The sequence below is a fragment of the Ochotona curzoniae genome, unplaced genomic scaffold, assembly GCF_017591425.1.
Source record: "Ochotona curzoniae isolate NIBS_2020 unplaced genomic scaffold, NIBS_Ocur_1.0 contig_4514, whole genome shotgun sequence".
Taxonomy (NCBI): Eukaryota; Metazoa; Chordata; class Mammalia; order Lagomorpha; family Ochotonidae; genus Ochotona; species Ochotona curzoniae.
Window position 1 is genome coordinate 6126356 of NW_024466312.1, and position 21509 is coordinate 6147864.

At 52.1% G+C, this 21509-nt stretch overlaps 1 protein-coding gene across 5 annotated transcripts; it reads right to left on the reverse strand.

The window, feature by feature from the left end:
• Window positions 1-1974: 1974 nt before the first annotated feature.
• LOC121160609 (aspartyl aminopeptidase) lies at window positions 1975-10248 on the reverse strand. Of its 5 annotated transcripts, none has more exons than XM_040986566.1 (15): window positions 10059-10248; window positions 9564-9657; window positions 9397-9485; window positions 9191-9304; window positions 8910-9035; window positions 8631-8761; window positions 8296-8371; window positions 8069-8176; window positions 7436-7513; window positions 6638-6721; window positions 5580-5740; window positions 5225-5264; window positions 5041-5142; window positions 2360-2527; window positions 1975-2123 (listed from the first exon to the last, which is right to left on the reverse strand). In XM_040986566.1, the coding sequence occupies exons 2-15, from the start codon at window positions 9649-9651 to the stop codon at window positions 2073-2075; spliced, it is 1416 nt and encodes a 471-aa protein (XP_040842500.1). In that variant the 5' UTR covers window positions 9652-9657; window positions 10059-10248; the 3' UTR covers window positions 1975-2072. The 5 variants fall into 5 exon arrangements, with proteins under 5 accessions (XP_040842500.1, XP_040842498.1, XP_040842497.1 ...); XM_040986564.1 differs by having other exon boundaries at window positions 10031-10248; XM_040986563.1 differs by having other exon boundaries at window positions 9564-9682; window positions 10031-10248.
• Between the last annotated feature and the right edge of the window lie 11261 nt (window positions 10249-21509).

Consider the following 21509-nt stretch of genomic DNA (forward strand, 5'->3'; position numbering starts at 1 on the left):
CCCTCAGCCTTTAGTGGGACTGTGTCCCTGAAGAACAACGGTGAGCGACATGGCAGGTTACCTCCAGCCAATGTCTTCTGTGGGGACCTTTAACATTGCGTTGTTACCAATAGTCCCCACAGGGTCATAACAGCTGTCCCATTCAGGATTCTTCTACACCATCTATGACAATCACCCAGGGAGAAGGAAGGGAAGAATACGTAGAAGTGATGCTTGCAGCACAGGAAGGAGCCAAATGCTGCATGCCTAGGTGGTAAGGCGCTGCCCAAACCTCCATCCGTATCTCTGCTCGTACCACCAGTGCTGGGTTCCCTCTGAGCAAGGTTGGCCTTCCAGGACAGCCACCTTGCAGTGACAGCCTTACCCACTGTGATACCACAGCATGGAGCACAAGCAGGTGAAAATGCTAAGGAGCTGGTGTAGTATAGTGGGTTAAGCTGCCACGTGTGACACTAGCACCTGCTCTGCTTGTAATCCAGCTCCCTGCAAATGCACCTAGGAAGGCTTTAGATGACCCAAGTGCTTGGTCTTTGAGCACCTAAGTGGGAGACCCTAACCGACTTCCTGGCTCCTGGCTTTGGCCTGGCTCATCCCAGGCTGTTGGCAGTTTTTAAGGGAGTGAGCCATAGATAGAAAACCAAACTGTCTCTCTCTCCCTCTCTTTCTACAACTCTGCCATTCCAATAAATTTAACAAATTTGCATAAAACTTTCTTTTCAAAAGAACCTGGAATTTTTTTTTTTTAACGCACTGGAAAATTTGAATAACAGATTTCCTGAGGTGGATTTGATGCTGTTTTGTTGAGTTGTTCTTTCTTCACTTTCTCTATTCATTGTATGGGCACTGGAGGGTTTATGCTTTCTGTCACCAGCAAGCTCAATGTTTGAAGATGTTAGGTTTGAGAAAGTATTCGTTCTATCTAGGGCTTCATATTTTGGCAGTTATTGAGTCACTTGTCATTCTACAGTTTTTTCTGCTTTTAATTATTTCCCTCATCCTCTCCTTGGAACATCTCCCTCTGCTTCTCCCCACCCCTCAACAACTCTGCCTTTCAAATAAAAGAAATACATTTTTAAACAAGAAACCCATCCTCCTCCACCCATTTCTACTCATTTCTAGTAGTTGTCAGCGAGTTGCCTGGATGACTGGACCAACTGGGCCATAGTAGCAGGAGACGAGACATGGGTGTAACCCTTGACGGGGTGGTGCTGTCACAGACCTTGGAAGGTGGGCCAATGCGGGAAGGTGCCCAACGAGCTGGGCGGCTGGCAGGAGATGATTCTGAAGGTCCCAATGGTCTAGACAACGTATCTGGACTCTGTCCACGACACAGCAGGTCCACAAAGGGCTTCCAGAAGGAAAGCGCCACAGCAGACTTTCATCCAAACTAAACAAGGGGTTTCAAGCTCATTCCTGCTAGGTCTCTAGACCTATTCTACAAGAGTCTGTGTCTTCTCCGTAACTCGGCCTCTCAAGTAAAAAATAAGTCTTTTAAAAAGAACATTCTTTCCAGGCTTGTGTTCTACATATCTATGTACAGATTTACAGATCTTCAAAAATATGCATCATGAGTTTTACACAATTGCAACATACTCCATTTGGTTCTGCAACCTTTCTTATTCGATCCTGTCTTTGTCATCGCCTTAGTGCCCAGTCTCATTTCTTCTACAAACTAGACAATTACAATCCAGGGACCTTTCATCATGCTTTTGGCCTTGCTTTTGTTAACAAACCTGCAGATTTTTTTGCCACTGCTAAATTAAATTTGCATGTATTTTACATGGAAATCTCTGCATATCACACTGAGTTTCTGAAAAATGCTACATGACACTCTTTCTATATAAAGTAACTTTTGAATAGACAAAAAATATTGGGGGCGGGCATTGGGCCTACCTGCTGTGATCTTGGCTCACAGGTTCCAGCCCAGCTCAACTTCCACCCCTCCAAGTGCCCAAATAAGCACAGGAGAGCGTGTGAGTGCAAAACCTTCTTTAATCATCCAGCTTCAGCTTGGCTGAGCTCCTCCTGGGTCCGGGAGCCCAGGAATGCGGGAGCAATCTTCCCACAAGGCCTCAGTCCACCATGAGTTTCCGGCTCAGAGAAGGAAACAGCTCAAAGAAGCCCTGAAGTAGGAGGCAGTGTGGGTCAGATGGAAGCAGTGTCCCCTCTCACCTCCCACCACCATCAGCCCCAGGATGGAGGTCCTCCTGTGGGACCTGAGCCTTGGGATAAACCTCTGTCTTCCCATGCAGTGGCCTTGTGACCAGTAGCCCACAGCAGCAAGACCAGCCACTCAGTGATGGCAATGCTGCCTGAGCAACCAATCCTGGCCAGAGTGGGAGGAGGGACTGGGTGTTACCTTGAACAGGGTGAGGGTCTGGAGCACTCCTGTGGTGCAGGCTGTCTCCCGGATGGAGTGCATGGCCAGCTGGGGGCTGCCCAGGTCCAGCACCCGTAGCCCCAGCCGCGAAGCCAAGATGGGTCCAATGGTGGTACCACAGGGGGAGTCGTTCCTGACCATGAGGTCCTGCAAAAAGGGGCAGACTCAGGAGCATGCCTGCACCCCCAAACATGCTTCTACAGTGGGCCCCAGATGGCTAGGAGGAAGCTCCAATTGCTGCGCCCGTGCCTGGGACATGGGTGAGAAGTGATGGGAGTTAACTGGTCCCAGTGTCTCCATCTGTAGGGCCAGCACCCTCCAGCTACTGTCACTCCACCTCCTGCAAGCAATCCACTAGCAAGCAGGGAGCTTCTACATTTGTCCTATCACCCTTAGGTGTAATTACTGTCCCCTAAACACACACATACACACACACACACACACACACACACACACACACACACACACACACACACACACACACACACATCAGTTTTAGTGCTTCAAAGAGCTTCCTCCACGTCAACTTTGGGTACAGGGGCCCAAGTACTTCAGCCCTCCTCTGCTGCTTCCCCAGGCAACAAGCTAGATTAGAAGTGGAGCAGCCAGGACATGAACCAGTAACCAGGGATGCTGGCGCTTACTGGCAGAGGATTAGTCTACAGAACTACCACACTGCCCCCTCAACACAAGATTTTTAAAATGTTTGTATTTTCCCTGGCAATATCATGAGCATGGCTCCCAAGTACTGCTCCCCAATTCGACAAACAGTTCTATCCAAACCATGGTCCCTAATTCCACTGCTCACCCAAAGCTTGATCTCCAGTGTAGGAGAGAAATGAAAGTGTACCAGCCATCTTGTGCAAAACAGCAGAGGGGTGCTCAAGAATCAAGGGGCATGGGAGTGCCACTGGAAGGGCTCCCCCTATTGGCCAAGGTCAGAACAATTTAAGCAACAACTGATGTTTATTAAGTAGATAGGATTCCCCAGTTCTACCGCAGTCAAAAAGAGGAGGGACAAGCTTTGTGACAAAGCAAGTTAACCTACAGTCAAAGATGCTAGCAGCCCACATGGGTGCTAGTTCATGTCCCAGATGTTCCACTTCCATCCAGGTCCCTGCTAATGGCCTAGGAAAAGCTGCAGTAGTGTGTAAGTGCTTGGGCCCTAAGCCTGCATATGACACCTGGATGAATCTCCTGGGTCCTGGCCCCACCCTGGCCATTGCAGCCATTCAAAACGTGAAACAGCAAACAGGAGACAGATCAATCGTGCTGTCTCAATATGTTTCAAATAATATTTTTCAAAAGAGAGGACAAAAAAAAATCCTTATTTGTTACCATCTGATGACAGTTCACCCTGAAAAGTGGTTTTTATTAAAAGGAAAAGAATCACATTTATCTTGCCTTTCCGAGAGAGATTCTATTTCATAACTGAACAGCCTTGATCAATGAGGGGAGGGACGTTCCACATCACAGAGGCAACAGATGGAAAGGATGAATGAATTGGGAGGAGAGACTTTGTTCCCCCCAGTAAAGTGTAATGAGATGACTGAGGTAGGCAAGGGTTATCAACCAGGATACAAATCATCGCCTGTCCAGGTGACAAGGAAACGTGTGGGGCAGGACCAGCAGCACCTGCTGGGAGGCTTCCTAGCGCCCTGCAGCAGGAGCGCCAGCAAGGATGCAAGTGACACGGCAGCAGCACGGGCCAGGAATGAACTCTGAGCCGTTGCATCTGGGCCCCAGTTTCATGTGACAGGAAATGCAAAGGCTACAGGATGGCCTGAGGAAGCAACTGGACAGAAGTGGCCAGGGAGACATGCTAGGGGGTGATCAATGTGGGTTCTTTACTGAATCAATGTTGAGCCTGTGCAACTGGCCTGGGTGGACTTTTCCTGTCATCCTCCTAAACCAACCAGGTTTATTCCTGTCCTCTTTCCACCTCTGCCTAGAATGTTCTTCCACAGGTCCTCTCACAGCTGCCACTTGCCCAGCAGTGAGCTCTTGGCTCAAAGGTCAAGGCTCCTCCCAGAAGCCTTCTTGAACACGGCATAGCTCAGCCCCAAGTAGGGCAGAGCAGGACTGTGTGGGGAGCCAAGCTGGGAGTCGGGATGCCACGGACCCTGTGCTGACCACATCTGATCGCTTGCTGTGTGTCACAGAGCCAACCTGCTTTCCCAGTCTCTGATAGAAATACACATGCATACACACACATACACACAAAATCACATGTGCGTACACATGTGCAGAGGGGAAAGGACTAGACAGATAATGTCCAAAGTGAAAGGAAAAATGCAGAATTGGGACTCTGGACTCTCCTGCCTTGAACTTGCCTTGTAGGAGCCCCTATGGTATAAGAGAAACAAGCCCAGGGGAAGTGAGAGAAAAAGCAGGACTTATCCACCATATTCAGGAGCACATGGCATCTTTAACCTTCACAGAAATGCAGCGAAGTGGGCATTGCTATTGCCCCATAATATAGATGTGAAAACAGACTCCAATGAGGAGACCAACCCCAGGTCACGACAGAAGCCAGTTCTGTCTTTACCCCAAAGTCCTGCTCCCACCCCATCAAAACCCCCTCCACCCAAGTCCCCTGTCCCTGGGGTCTCAGCTGCTTGATGTTTCCAGCCAGCTTCCGCCAGGCAGCATCCCCTCACCTGTAGGGGCACCCCGACATGGCTGGCCACCTCTCGGATCAGGGCTTCGGAAATGGCATTGGAGGCATAGCGTTGCTTGCTGTTCACCTTGATCACGGGACCCTGGGGAAAGGTGGAAGTGGTGACAGGCCTGGGGAAAAGGAAGGCCCGCAAGTCTATCCCAAGGACAAACAGAGCACCTCACCTTGTGGAATAGGGGCCGGTGGTTCTCCTCATGCTTGTCCCTGTAGGAGGGAGTCAGAGGTCAGGGATGGACAAGCCACCTGCTTTCCCCAGACAGACAGTACTAATGGATCACAGCACCCTCTCCTGCCCAGCCCGGGGAAAGGCACATCCTAAACACAAGAGGTCCAGGCTGCACACAACCAGAGGTGAATCTGATGTTCAACATGGCCACTCAGGCATTCTGTGACGACAGAGTCGAGCCTAGGAAAGTTTGCAAACCCCCAGCCGTGGATGGAAGAATGGGGTAGGGGAGGTGGGTCCAGAGCGGGGCTGAGCCTGGGTCCCCAGCTGTGTCTCTGGCACAGGAGACTTACACATAATTGGGGTGCACGGCGTGGGCCATGTCAGCGCTGATCATGAAGGACTTGGGGATGGCTTCCTCAAAGGCTGTCACGTGCTGTGACGAGGCAGAGATCCGGCGCAGCACCAGCTCCGTCAGCAGCGACTGGGCGCCCTGGGCACTCTCGGACCCCACCTGGAGGCAGCAGACTCATGAAGCTGCGGCCTGAGCCAGCAGGGGCCCAAAGCCTACACTGGCCGAACCCGACAGGGTCACCCCACTGGGTGGAATAGGGAGTGTTCTCAGCAACACCCCCGATCCTGAGTCATCCCTGAACACCCGACACTGGGCTAGAACTCAAATTAATTTTTCTGGGGCAAAAGTAGCACTTGCTGGTGTTCCTTCCCCATATTACCCCCTTCCTCCCTCACATCTGAGACTGGACAGGGTGCCCAAGGAGCCTGGGTCAATTGCTCACGCCTGTGACAGAGGCGGCTAATTGTCTGGGACACCATTTATAACAGAACACTAAAGTTATGTGCCACTAAGCACATGACTACCCAGCTCGAGATGATACTTCCAGCCTCCTTTGCAGCTAGGCATGGCAATGCCAAGTTCTTCGGAACCTGATGTCACCTCTAGATCACGCCCTGAAAGGCCCACCCCCTACGCCCTCTCCCTGAACTTGGAACAGGCAGCCTGGCTCTACAGCGGCAAGCCTCAGGTTCAGGATGGTGGCAATCGATCCAGAGCCGCAGACTCTGCCCTGGTTAGTCACGTGAGCGCTACCAGCGCTGTCACAGCAGCGAAGGCTGCTGCCTAACATGCACATGTCTCAGGAGGCCCTACTACAACATGCTGAGCTCTGGGGTTGCCAGGCCAAATTGGGGTCAGTCTGTGTCCTTGGGGAAGGAGCTGCTCAAACAGGGCATAGAAATATAGGTGATGAGGTTACAGCAGAGGAAGAGCTGTGCTGAGGCAGGACAAGGTGGCGGTGGGGTTGGGGCTGCTCCAGAGCAGCCCTGATTCATGATGGGGTCTGGCATGCCCTGGCTGCGTGAGATTGCACGGTTTGGGGAGCCCTCCACATACCTCTTCGTTGTCATAGAGTGTGATCATGCGTACGTGTGGCTCCTTAGCCAGTGAGGTAGGGGTCGCACAGGAGTCGATCAAGGCCTAGTTTGGGGAGGGAGACAAGAGCATCATCCTCACCCCTCTTGCTCCAGTCCCTCAGGGCAGTACGCTCTGGGCACATCCAGTGTGCTCTCGTGGCAGAGGGTCTGGCGAGGACCTTTCCAACTGGGATGGGAGGGACTGTCTTTTGGGTGCTCCCCTAGGCAGGAGGAAGGAGAAGATGGGGAGAAGCTGAAACTCTGGGAAAGCCAGACGGCATGAAGGAATCGGCCTGTGACTGGAGTAGTTAGGAGGTGGCAGGAGCAGGTGCAGTCATAGTCACAGGTGAAAGCCGAGCACGGGAGGAACGGTGAGGAGGGCAACGCAGAAAGCAAGGGAGCTGGCTGGGGTTAAAGGAACAGGCAACAGCACGTGATGAGGAGGAAAAGACGGTGCCTCAATACCCCAGCACCGGGGGAAGGCTGGCTGGCTTCAGCCAGGGTGGGGGAAATAGAGGGAGAGGCATGCTGCCACCCTGGAGGACTGTGAGGTCACTGCTCCCCATGAGGCGGAGATGGGTAACTTAGGAAGCTGCCACAGGAACATGGAGAGAGTAAGACACACAGGCACCAGCTTCCGGGACCTGTGCCCCAGGTCAGGGCCAAGGCCAGAAGTGCTTTCCCAGCAGCCTGCAGTAGTTCCCCAGGGAGCTGCAGCACCTCCCCCACGCTCAACCTCTCCTGGGCACCCGGGTGGGGGAGGGGAGCAGCTCCTCACCTGCAGGGCACAGAAGCAGCTATGCAGATTATCCAGCCGAGGGGCAAAGATGAATTCATCATAGGCTCCACCCAGCACCTGCACAGACAGATCCGTCAGCCTGACCTTGAACCCCAGCCCTGCTCACACAGGGGCCTCTCGGGGCCTGAGCTGGTGTGCACCCTCTCCCTGGCCCTGGCTGGGCACAAAGGGCTGGGCTGGGGCTGAGTCGCATGAGGGGCAGCCCTCTAGTCCTGACGGCTTCTGGTAGGACAAGGCATGGGTGGGAAAGGAAACAGAGGACCAGTGGACATTCCAGCAGGACAGGATGCCTGAAGACAATCAGGCCATCTCAGGCTCCTTCAGCCAACTGCTGGGAATGAGACAGGGCTGCACTGGCTTCTCTCTCTCACAGGCATCACCTGTAGCAGACTCCCTGGGAAGCCTGCAACAAGGGCCCAGGACAGGCTGTCCCCCGTCCCCCAGATAGTCCTGCTGGGTGGGTGTCTTTTTGAGAACCACCGCCCCCAGAAGCAGGCAGCACAGGGACAACAACAGCAATGGCAGGGGCAGCCATCAGTGCTTCAGCTGGGGCTGGCTGGGAACCCCCTGATCCCCCACCCCAGTTGGCTAAGCGCAGCCACCACTGCTCACCGCTGGCTGCGTGTCTGCCAGGCACAGCTCCATCTCCAAGATCTCCTCAGGGCTCAGGCCCAGATGGGCACAAAGCAGGGACATAAGGACTGGGTGGTGCCGCTCGTCCTGTGGGGCAGAAGTTGCTGGCAGGAGGGCGGGTGTGGGCTGCCTGTCCTTACCCCCTCCCAGGGGTCGGGGCTGTTCCCCTTTGCCCACCATCTCCCACAAGCAGGGGTCCCTCTTACGGTAGCACTGGGAGGCCCTGGCTCAGGAGTTCCCTTCTCTAGTTCCTCCTGGACTGCTGTGGCAAGGATAGGGACACTGTGGGGAGAGGCACAAAGTGGGGGTGTGGGGAGGGCTGGGGCACTTGGCAGAGTGGAGCACCCATGGGCGCAAGTGTCTCCCGGTGGGCCCTTCAGTTCCCTGGTGGTGCAGCTGTGAGGGTCCTCTGTGTAGAAGAGGACAGAGTCCTTGCCCACTGGGCAGTGGTCTCTCACTCAGTTCCCATTTAGGAACCCCTTCCGTCACCTGGCAGCTTGCCCCGCCCCTCCCAGCCCCCGGAACCCCGCCCAAGTCTCACAGGTGCGTCTCCGTGTTGGGCCCGAAGTTCTCGTTGACATTTCGCTGCAGGTGGATGGCCAAATGTGGGATGCGCAGAATGGGCCGCTCCACGTGCACCAGCCGCTGCTCCAGCCGTCCTGAGGAAGGGCACTGCAGCAGCCCAGGCCAGGTCAGCCCTCTTGACCCTGGCTGCCTAAAGCTCTCACTTTATCCAGAGTAAGCAAGGCATCCTCCAACCCACACTGCCCTTCCTTGGGCTGGGGTATCGCCACATCGAATTGTCACCCCTAGTTCCCACCTTGACGATGACTCGCCCAGCCAGGGTCAGGTCACGGTCAAACCAGGTGCTCCAGATCCCTCCACCGTAGGTCTCCACGCCGACCTGATGGTAGCCCACCTGGCTGCGGCGAGAGCGACGCTTCACCTGAGTGCAAACAGGTAAGGGCGGGGATGAGAGGAAGACCATTTCCAAGGCAGGGAATCTCAGAGCCGGATGTAGGGCTGCGGAGTGGAGGCAGGGGCCAAAGAGTCCTCCCGCACCCCTGCTCCAACCACACTCTCCCAAGCGGGTCCCCTCACCCGGAGGCACGGGCTGTCCGTGTGGGCCCCGATGAGGCTGAAGCCATTGCCGGGAACATACTGGCCCCCCACTGCAAAAGCGATGATGGTGGAAGAGTTCCTGGTGAGGAAGTACTAGGGGCAGAGAGGACAGGCAGGGGGTCAGTGAGACGCGGGTGCCCAAGGGCCTTGGCGCTCAGGCCTTCCCGCCGCCGCTCCCCCAGTACCTTGCTTTCCGGCTTGATATCCCAGCTCTCTGTCTCCTTGAGCTCGTGGAAGCCAGCCTGGAGGAGGCGGCTGCGGCATTCGGCCACGACTACGAGAGAAGAACTCTCTCACCGCCAGGGAACCTGGTGGGGGCATGGCCCCGACCCCCTCTGCCCTGGTCACTTACCGTGGTAAGGAGAGGGGCTCCGGTTCACAAACTTGAGGAGCTCGCGGGCCGCGGCCTGCACCGCCTCTCTGCGGGCCCTGCCAGCCATGGACAGCTAGGGGAGGGGGAGCCTCAGCTCTCTGCAAGATCGGAGACCCTGGCCCTTCCCATCGGAGCTCGGGGGACTCCCGGGCCCCAGGTGCTTCTTCCTGTTCCCAGACCCCGGAGGGAATCTTCCCTCGCCCAAGGTCCCCAGCCGGCACCGAGTCTAGCGGGTTCAGAAGCGTCCGTCCCCAAATCCGATTTGAATCCAAGCCCGAAGTCCCACCCCACGTCCCGCCCAACTGGGAAATTTCAAACTCCCAGCACCCCAAATTTCAGCACCCCAGACGGGCCCCTTCCTGGATCCGGCCTGCCCCACGTAAGCGACCCTAGCCCGGGAAAGGCCTAGTCCCCCCAGGGTCACCCTCCGCCTCCCCTCCACCTACCCCGCCAATCCAGGAAGGGTCAAATCACCGCGGCGAGGCTTCCGGTTTCGCTTTGGGTCAGGCGCTCCCTCAACCCGACGCGGCGTTAAACAGGCCCGAGAGAATCTGAGATCGAAATTCAAGCCGGGCCGAACGCCGCCTGCTACCTGCAAGGCCCCGCGGGGACAGCCGCGTCGGTTCACCCGGCCCAGGCTCAAGGCTGGCCGCTGGCCAGGCCCCGCCCCAGTGCCCTGCGCCCCGCCCCTCGCCAGGCCCCGCCCCAGTGCCGTGAGCCCCGCCCCGCCCCTCGCCAGGTCACGCCCTCACCGCGGTGCGGGCAGCTGCGAACAGAGCCCCCTGCCGGTGCGGAGGTGCTGGCACAGCCCACGAATCGTCCAAGATCCAGCGCAGCCAGTTCACCTGGTCCGACCCACGCAGTATAAAGTACTCTCCCTCGCTGTCCTCTAAGCATCCTTTGATATGAAAAGCAGCGTGGCCGGTGCTCACGCGGTGCTCTGGATGAGCGTTAGCCCGTGATGAACCTTCACAGCTGCAGTTGGGCGCGTTGTGCTTTCACTGTCCTCATAGGTAAACCAGACCCAAGCAGAGAACTTCTGCAGAGCGGAGTTGTGGCTGCAGAGGCCTGAGCAGCTCTCGGGACTCTTCTGAGCTTTGATGGATAACCCACGAGTTCCTGAGGGACTTCCCAGGGATCACAATTTTGGGTGGATCTGAATTTGTCTCTGATTTCTGTCTCCTTTTCTTAAAACCACAAGAGAGGGTGTGGCGTGGTAGCCTAGTGGCTCAAGTCCTCGCCTTCATACACCATGATCCCTTATGGGTGCCGGTTCCAGTCCAGGCAGCCCTGCTTCCCATCCAGCTCCCTCCTTGTGACTTGGGAAAGCAGTGGAGGACGGCCCAAGGCTTCGGGAACCTGCGCCCACGTGGGAGACCTGGGAGAAGCTCCCTGCTCCTGACTTCAGATCGACTCAACTCCCGTCATTGCAACCACTTGGGGAGTGAACCAGTAAATGGAACGATCTCCATCTTTGTCTCTCCTCCTCTTTGTACATCTGATTTTCCAATAAAAATAAATAAATCTTATTTTTAAAATGGGGGGAGAAATTTAAATCTAGGCCTGTAAAGATTGCATTATAAAGGAGTTGTAGAGATTAAAAAACCCAGGTATCTGCCTTGCTATAGCTACTGGTTACTACTCCTTGGGCCCCCTAGACGGACTCCTAGAGGTGCAAAGAACCTCTAGGATGGATGCACTGAGGTGGGAGTGAACTCAGGAACGTCCTGCTGTCCCAGTGTGAATGAGAGGAGCTTTCAGGAATGTTTGCATCCTGGTAAAATTCATGGAATTTCCTAACCACTCCTGGGAATTCTATTATTGTGTCTAAAGGTTAATGTCAAGCTGGAGCTGCAGACAACCTTGGCTCCTGGGCGAGTGTCGTGGGAGAGGACAGTGCTCAGAGCGGAACAACCGGCCACGCTGGGTAAGGGGAGAAGACTCAGAGAAGGATCTCCAGTGTTCTCTCTGATCACAAAAGCAGTAGATGCTCAGGTGAGAAATTCCCAGACCACCAAGATACAGAACATAGAAAGTGAGGCCAGTACTTAATAAATTGAATCCCCATTCTTGATCTACGAAAAAAAAAATTCCTCTAAGAAAGCAGAAGAGACATGATAAAGGACATATACCACAAGCAGTGGAGGAAATCAGACACGTTCCTGCTTGCATCTGCGTTGTCACCGAGGTAGAGCCAGTATCACAAAATCCACAACGTGAAGGAGGAAAGGTGATCATTATATGTAGATTTTGTGGTCAAGCTACTGGAACTGGTAGGTGGGGTTGCTGGCTAAACAATGACTTTCTTACACAACAATCAGCTAGAAAATAGAAAAGAACTCTCATGTTCTCTGCAGGACTCAATAATCTATCATGTCCCCATGTACTGTTAGGCCGCTTCATGCCAAGAAACTGCTACTTTACTAAGTCAGGACCATTGGAAAATTCCACCTTAGTGATAAACATGTCTTTTTCTGTGGCTTGTGACCAGTCCCAAGCCCTATCCATAGAATACACCTGGGTGCAGGTGGACGGTGGCATCGCTGGTTGCAGCAAGCAGGATGAGCTACTGATACCCAGAGCCCATAAAGACGATGTGTTTGAAGTATGTTACTCTTTAAGCTAATTGGATGATGTGTTTGAAGTATGTTACTCTTTAAGCTGATTGCTGTGTTTGGATTTGCACAGGCTATGATGCATGTAACAGCCAAAAGGGTCTATATAATCACTGGCTTTTTTCTGGTTCGGGGTCGGACCCCTCCCTGGTTGGCTTGTGTGCTCCAAGAACAGCCTGACCCCAGCATGCTGGAACAATAAACTCTGCTTGCTTTTGCATTACCAGTGAAGCTCTTTGTTGTTCCTGGGGAATTGACAAAAACGGACCTTAACAGTACCTCTGGGCTTGCCATCCACTACACAGGCCTCAGCAACCATGGAGGCCCAGTTCTGTCACACGGACTTCACGGCTAGACCACGGATCCTGTGATTTTCCCTGTGGTTGGTGTTTTGAGACCAGTGGTCCAGTTAGGGGGGTCCCCAAGGAAACATTAAGTGAGCTTGGCTAGGGGAGAGCCATGCCGTCTAAGTCACCATATCGACTTGAGCATGCAGGAGCCAGAGTAAGCACAGATTACTTGGACTTTGCTGCAACATTGGCTAGCAGGTGCTGGGACTAGGGGTATGTCCTGTCAGGCTAGACCATAGAACCACCTAAGAAATGGTTGGGGGTGGGCCTGGCTGGACAGGCGGTAGCTCCTACCAGCATGAGTATGTGCTAGATGGTGGGATTGGTTGGCTGAGCCAGGCTGTAGCACCCATTGGTGTGTACCAGAACCAAATGGGATGTAGGATTGACTGAACCAGTCTGCTGCACATACCGATATGCGCACAAAGCAAGGCTGGGGGCAGGCCTGGTGGGGTTAATTGGACTCACTTGATTAGGCTGCAGTTCCCTCTGATGTGTGTGACAGTCTAGCATGTGATGAGCAGGGTTGGGCTGGGCTGCAGCATCCATTGATTTGCATATGAGATGGGGCTGGGGATAGAACTAATCAGGTCACTGCAGCCACTGGTGTTTGTGTAGACTGAAGTGGGTAAAGGACTGAGCTGGACCAGACACTGGCTGGCACACACAAGAGCCAGGCTAGGGTCACCTCTGCAGGGGTTTCTTTGGGGACCCCCAACTAGACCACTAGTCTTGAAACTCCAATCACAGAGAAAATCACAGGATCTGTGGTCTGGCCATGAAGTATGTGGTTACTACTGAGGCCTGTGTAGTGGATGGCATGCCCAGAGGAACATGGGGATACATGACAGATCATTGAGTCCTGCAGAGAGCAACTAGCACCATGGAAAGTAGAATAAACTGGACAGCTCTCCCTGTCAAGTTTTGACAGTGAGTATATGAGAGAATCAAAACTGAGTGAATTGGACTATCTCAGCCAATGGACCTTGGAAGGATTTCCTCAACCTTGGAGCAATGAAATCAACAACATTTCAGAACTATTGAAATCACTTAAGCAATATCTTCGGAGCATGCTCCACATTGGGAACCCTGGGATGACATTGGGTGGCCATCCCCCATTCCTGAGCACTGCTGCAGTTGGGCTGTTGGGAGTAACCCTGCCCTGACTTTTCCCAGATACATAAAGGAAAATGGAGCTAGGAGGCAGTTGTCTCACACCCAATCCCCCATTCCTCAACCTTTCTCACTCTAATCAGTGGTCCAAATGGGTCAAATATGTAAACATCATCAAAATTAAACTAAACTTTAAAAAAATTACACTCAAATGCCACATCTTTGCTACTTCCAATGGGGTCTATTCACCAGCAACATGGGTAATGCCAGAAATTTTGTGGAACTGCAGAAGCTCTCTGAGCTTGCCCCAAAACCACAGAAGCACAATCTGCATGTTGGCAAGACTCTTGGAAGAATTCACCGTACATTAAGGTTGGAAAAATGGTGTTTTAGAGAGTACTATGTGAAAAAAAAAAAGTGTGTTCTGCCTCTTTCTGCTTAAATGGATCATTTGAGGGTACATTGGTTAATTTTGATTTCCTGATGCCAAGACAGTTCTGAATCTATCATTGCTGCTAGAAATCTTAGTTATTCCAGTGAATTAATACTTTGTTATAATGGATTCATGATAGGAACTTGCATAACATGGTACAATTTGTCCTCTCACAATGCTGCTGGAGGAGCACATTATTTTCCAGCACATGTCTTGTGGCTAGTCCACGCTTCCTACACAGGACTCGATAACTACAAATCCCAGAGTGCCTTGGGGGTAAGTAGTTTTCCGGAAGAGATTAATTCCAATCAACTGTGTTCTAGGAGGGAGATTCAAAAGCATTTTTTGAGCACCTGTACAGAAAAGTGTATAATGCGAAAAACACAGGTTCAGAGCAGCGGTTACAGTGTGCTGTCGGGGGGAGGCGGAAGGAGAGGGAGGGCGGAGACTCTGATACACATATGGGAGGCAGCCTTACTGGCTAAAGTTGGGTCCCTGCTACCCCCATGAGAGGCCCAAATTAAGTTCTTGGTTCCTGACTTCAGCCTGGCCCAGCGCTGGTTGTTGTGGCATTTGAAGATTGAACCAACAGATGAAAAATTTCCTTGTGTCTCTCTTACTGCTTTTCTTTTTAAAGATTTATTTATTTTTATTGGAAAGGCAGATGTACAGAGAGAGGCAGAGGCAGAAATAAAGATCTTCCATCCGCTGATTGATTCCGCAAGTGACTGCAACGACTGGAGCTGAGCTGATCTGAAGGCAGGAGCTTCTTTTGGACTCCCACGTGGGTACAGGGTCTCAAGGCTTTGGGCCATCCTCCCCTGCTTTCCCAGGCCACAAGCAGGGAGCTGGAAGGGAAGTGGAGCAGCCAGGATATGAAGCAGTACCCATATGGAATCCTAGCACACACAAGGCGAGGACTTTATCCACTAGGCTACTGCATTGGACGCTCTTTCTGCTTTTCAAATGAAGTGAAAATAAATAATGTTTTTGGGAAACTGCAGAGCTAAGGCTGTATTTCCATCCCCTTTAGAGAACGAGGCAGATAGAATATTTCTTTGGGATATTGATAGTTTGAGAAAAAGCAACTAAGCAACTGGGGATGAGATAGCAGGACCTTCAGACAGGAGGGACCCAGCCCCATGTCATCTTCACCTACACTAGAACTGCAACTATTGAGCCCACCCTTTCCATGGTCCTCACTGCTCCTGACTGCACATCCTTCTACTTCATGTAAAGCCTGTGTGTCATTGGCTAAACAGTCACTCTCTTGCACACACCTTCGGAAACCCTGGGCTGGGGCCAGGACTGTGGCACAATGAGTTAAGTTGCCACTTTCGTTGCCGGCATTCCATATCAGAGTGCCGGTTCAAGTCCCACCTGCTCCACTTCCAGTTCAGCTCCCTACCGACACTCCTGGGAAGGCAGTGCGTGATGGCCCAAGTACTTGGACCCCTGCCACTGATGTGGAAGATCCAGGTAGAGTTCCAGGCTTTTGAATTTGTCCAGCTCTGACTATTGCAGCCATTAGGGGAGAGAACCATGGGCGAAAAATAGACTGATCTCTTTCTCCCCCTTGCCTTTCAAATAAATAAACACAGCTTGTTTTTTTTTTTTTTTCTAAAGCTTCTTCTCAGAAGAAGGGCCTTTGGCTCTGATTTGCTTGCTTGCCAGAACTGACTGCGGCCTGCCCCTCACTACATCTCTGGGGACCCTGCAGCCACACGCACTGGTCTCACGTTCCATCCACAGCCACTAACCTTCACAAGTTCTTGATATTGCCCAGAACTCTGGGTATCGTGGTACTGGGGCCTCTCCTGGACCATTCATTCTTCCACCCTCCCGGAGGACACTGCAGTCCTGTGTCCTGCCTTGGCCTCTGCTAACGACTGTGGTTTCCATTTTCTGCAAAATCAGGAGTCTTCTAAAGAACACTTGTGCACGTTCTGAGCACCTGTGCTCTGCATTCTGTTGGCCTTGTTTCCACAGTTGGTGAGCTGCCGAAGCCACCTCAGCCCTGTACACAAGGTTCCGTTCCTCTTGCCTCTCTGACACCGTGTCAAGCACTCTCTCCTTCCTGTTGCATTGTCATTCTCCACAGCAGGTCTTGCTGATCAGCACACGCGCAGTTCTCCCCTGAGGCTGGGCATGGTGGTGCAGTGCGTTGCACTACCTCGCACAGTGCTGGTATTTCGAATTGAGCACATGGGTGGGAGGGGCCATGTACGTTAGCCATCCCATGCTGCTTCCCTGGGCACATTAGTAAGAAGTGGATTTGGAAGTGGTACAGCTGGGACTTGAACCAGAGCTCCCACATGGGATGCCGCAGTGGAGGCTTAGCTGGTTGCACCATCACAGTGGCTCTGCATGCATTTTTCACCGATGTCACTCTCCTGGTTGTGATCCTGCTGTCATCACTGGGGAAAACTGAGTGGACACAGGATCTCTCCACACTATTTTTGCAACTCCCTGGAGATGTATAATTCTTTCAAATGGGCCTTTTTTTTTTAAAAAGAAAAAGTATTTATTTGAAAAACAGAGAGAGGAAGAGACAGGGAGATCCATCCACTCGTTCACTCTCCAGGCGGCTGCAATAGCCATGGCTGGGCCAGGCTGAAGCCAGGAGCCAGGAGATTCCTCCAGGTCTCCCATAGGGGTGCAGGGCCCAAGAACTTGTTCATCTTCTGCTGCTTTCCCAAGCACATTAGCAGGAATCTGGATGGGACCTAAACGAGCACCCAGATGGTGTTCTCTGCAGGTGGGGGCCTAACTTGCTGCGTCATAGAGGGCCTTTTGAGTGGCCCTCAAAACAAAGCCAAGTGCACCTGGTGACCATATAAAGGAACCTGTAAAACGGGTGCTGCACCCCTCCCTGCCCCACCCTAGGGCTTCAGAGGCTTCCCCCTGATGTCAATGCAGGGTGACCATCTCAGGCGTTACTAACACCAGATCAAAGAGTCTGAGTGAGCCGTAGACCGGATTTGCCAAGGTGTGCCCAAGCCAGCCCAGTCTTCCTACTACACACTCAGTGACCTCAGACCTGGCAGCATTTACACTGCAGAGACTGGCAAACACTGGAATGTGCGTTTTCTTTGCCTGTTTCCACGTAGAAAGCTAGTCGTTAAACAGCTCCCGTCATGCCACGAATTTGAAACCTCTGTCTTCATTTCTAAAAAGTGGAAGATGATGTCAGGGTTAACCTCATAATGTTGTCAGGTCTAAATTGTATATATATTTAATATACTATGCATAATATACAATATATACATAATATACATAATACATGATATATATCTATAATTTAATATATTAGATATAAGATACATATATGACATATAATATATTAAAATATATGATACATTATATATATTAAAAATGGGGGCATGCAGTACGGTGCATAAACTGGCTTATCTCCATCTATAAGCACCAACATCCCATGTAAGCACCGTTTTATATTCTGGCTGCTCCACTTCCCATTCAGCTCTCTCATTATTGCTAGGGAAAGCAGTAGAGGGTGGCCCAAAGCCTTGGGTCCCTGCAGCCACATGGGAGACCCGCAAGAAGCTCCTGGCTCCTGGCTTCAGATCAGCTTAGCTCTGCCTATTGTGGTCATTTGGGAAGTGAACCAGGGGATAGAAGATCTTTCTCTCTCTTAGTCTCTCTGTAAATATTCCTTTCCAATAAAAATAAATACATCTTTTAAGAGTAGATATGGATAGAGATCGCTGATCCCCAACATTTTTAAATAGTGAGCAAGCAACACATGTTAGGTGGCATTATCCCTCCGATTCAACTCTGAGCAATCAGAAGGCATTTTAAAAAAATAGTTGGTTTCTTTAATGCCCTGCCCATCTTGATATCTTTATTTCTTAAGTGAAACTTTAAAAAAGTTTTCTGGGGTGTTAAAAGAGACAGGAGCATCTCTCCCATCCCCATTTATTACCCAAACACCCACAAGAGCCAGGTTAAAGTTGGGAGCTGGTAATTCAAGCAGATTTCCCATGGGGTGGTAGGGAGCCAACTGCTTGAGCAATCACCTGCCATCCCCCAAGGTGTCCATCAGCGGGGAGCTGGATTTGAAAGGCAAAGTGGGACTCGAACCAGGTGATCTTTTACAGGCTAGAGGAGTTCCAAGCAGTGCCTTGACTGTTATGCCAAAATCTCATTGCTTCATCTTGATATCTTTAGTAACTGGCGCAGGGTCTGACACGCAGCAGCTGCTAGCTAAACATTCACTCATTAATGCCTACGTGGCAAATAATAGTAATTGGGAGTCACGCATCTCAGAGGCCTTCTGGAACATCCTGGGGATTTCCGAGCTGCCAGGAGGGCCTATGACCACCCCCACCACTCAAGGATTATGTCTGCCCTTGCGAGTCTGGCCCTGACCGCCCAGTGTTCCTGTGGTGCCCCCTCCAGGGGCCAGAGGAGACGCAGACCCTCACCTCCTGCCTCCAGGAGCCGGGATGGTGCCCTTCCGGCTCTGAGGCTTTCTGGCAACAGGTCATTTAATCCTGTCTGGATTTGTCCTGTTTATTTTAGTGATGGGGCTGTTGACTTGCCATTTGTATTGCTAGGGGGTGCTTATCATTTGCTTTGCTTTTATTTACTCTTCGCAAGCTCTTGGCTTTGAGTAAATATGTCTATAAAGTCCCAGGCACTGGCTTATTCTGTCTGGTGTTTCAATGGCCTCTAAACAGTGTCTGCTCAGGGAAGTGTTGTATAGATGGGGGAAGTTAGGGAGTTTGGTTCTCCCAGGCCTCTGCCTCCTTCCAAGCTGACCATGGGGTTCAAGCAGCCGGTGAGTCACAGATCTGAGTCAGAAATAAAAATATCAAAAGCCAAAGCCCGTCTCCAACGGCAAAATCAACCCACCATGTACAGCAGGTGCCCACTGGGGCTTAGAAGCTGTAGTGGTTTACACTCCAGGGCAGTCTTCTGGGCATGCAGCCCCTGGAGTGTTTGTAAAAAAAAATGCGGGGCCCGGCGCGGTAGCGCAGTGGTTAAGGTCCTCGCCTTGCATGCCTGGGATCCCATATGGGCGCCGGTTCTAATCCCGGCAGCCCTGCTTCCCATCCAGCTCCCTGCCTGTGGCCCAGGAAAGCAGTCAAGGACGGCCCTGCACCTGCGTGGGAGACCCGGAAGAGGCTCCTGGCTTCGGACCAGCATAGTATCGGCCGTTGCGCTCACTTGGGGAGTGAATCATCGGACGGAAGATCTTCCTCTCTGTCTCTCCTCTCTGTATATCCACCTTTCCAATAAAAAATTAATAAAAATAAATCTTTTAAAAAAATGTGGATTCACACACCCTACACCTGAAAAAAAATTGTTTAAGAAAGATTTATTTATTTATTAGTTTTTGAAAGGCAGATTTAGAGAGAGGAGAGACAGAAAGAGAATTTTTTTCCATATGCTGGTTCACTCCCCAAATGGCCACAATGGCCAGAGCTGAGCCAATCTGAAGCCAGGAGTTTCTTCTGGGTCTCCCATGTGGGTGCAGGGACCCAAGGACTTGGCCATTTTCCACTGCTTTCTTATTTGCAAGATTCAAGCTGAGATTCATGAATCTGCTTTTTTTAAAAAAAGAATTTCTTGTTTGTTCCTTTTTTGACTTAGAAGGCAGAGGTACAGAGAAAGGCAGATACAGAGAGACAAGATCTTTCACCCACTGGTTTACTCCCCCCAAATGGCTGCAACTCCAGGACCTTGGCCAAAGCTAGCAGGCAGGAGCTCCATCAAGCTTTCCCACATGGGTGGCAGGGGTCCAAGCACTTGGGCATCCTCTGCATCCCTGGTACCTTAGCAGGGAACTGGATAGGAAGTCGAGGATCCAGAGCTTAAACTGGTACCCATATGGAATGCTGCTGTTGCAGCTAGGGGCTTAACCAGCTGCACTACAATGCTGGCTCAAACTATGCTGGTGGGTAGGCCACTCTGGGCCCTGTTGCCCAAGAGATTTGCTGCTCAGAGAGCAACTGGGGACCCAACCAGATAGCATGGTTGAGAGTGAGGGAATTGGCATTTATTTTCATTGGAAAGGTGATTTACAGAGAGAAAGAGAGACAGGGAGAAAGATCTTCCATCCACTTGTTTACTCCCCAAGGAACAGCCAGAGCTGAACTGATCTGAAACCAAGAGTCAGGAACTTCTTCCAGGCCTCCTGCACAGGTGCAGGGTCCCAAGGCTTGGACTGTCCTTGACTGCTTTTACAGGCCACAAACTGGTGCCCATATGGGATCCCTGTGCATGCAAGGCTAGGACTTTAACCACTAGGCTATTGCACTGAATGCCTGGGCTGCTTTCTTCTTCTTCTTCTGATTTATTTATTTTATTTTTTTTTATTGGAAAGGTGGATATGCAGAGAAGAAGATCTTCTGTCCAATGGTTGACTCCCCAAGTGGCCGCAATGGCTGGAGCTGAGCCAGGAGCCAGGAGCTTCCTCTGGGCCTCCCACACTGGTGCAGGGTCCCAAAATCTTGGGCTGTCCTTGACTGCTTTCCCAGACTGCTTTGCCCATGACACATGCCTGGCTCCAGGAAGGTTGAGTGCTTGAAGAACCTCCTTCCTTATTTTGCTCCTGGATCCTGTGCTTCTTTCTGACCAGACAAGGCACTCCATCTCGTGTGTGTGTGTGTGTGTGTGTGTGTGTGTGTGTGTGTGTGTGTGTGTGTGTGTCTGTGTGTCTGTATGTGTTTGTTTGTTTATTGTCTCTGCAACAGACTCCCAGCCTATGCCTGGCAGGCCTGGGGCTGCCAGCAGTGTAGCTGTGCTGAGTGTCGGGTAGGGCCTGGTGGATGCGGGAATCCCCTGCTCAGCCATCCATCTCCTCCTGTGTTTCCCCGGGGAAGGCTAGCTGGACACATCTGTTGAAGGCCAGGGTCCTGTGGGCCTGAATAATTCTGTCCGCTGCCTGGAGTAGCTAGCTTCTGATCCCCTCCGCCCGCAGCAAGCTGTGGGGTGTGCGCAAGAGACACATCCTTTGCCTAATGCGCCTTGACAAGGACTGGAGCTGCTGTAACAGAGCCGGTGAGGCGCACAGATCTGACCGCGGCCATGACAGGCTCTTAAGCCAGAGAAATGCTATTTTGTCTGGCAGGATTTCCTCCCCGCCTGATTCAGGGAGCCCCATCTGCCCCGAGGCCTCTGCCGTTGCCATCCCTGGCCGCGCTTTATTTCTGCTCAGATTGTAGCAGGGCGATCTATAAAACCCCATTTACCACCGCCACCGCAGCTGAGCCTCGGAAATCAATCCCCACGTCTGCCCCCATCAACGAGCTGGCGCCGAGGGCCTCCCAGGGCAAGGACACGGGTTTTGGGTGCTGGGAATAGATAAAAAGCCAGGCTTGGTCCCAAGGGTTTCCAGCCGGCTTGGTGGAAACCCCGGGGTGTGGACTCCGAGTCTACAAAGTAGAGG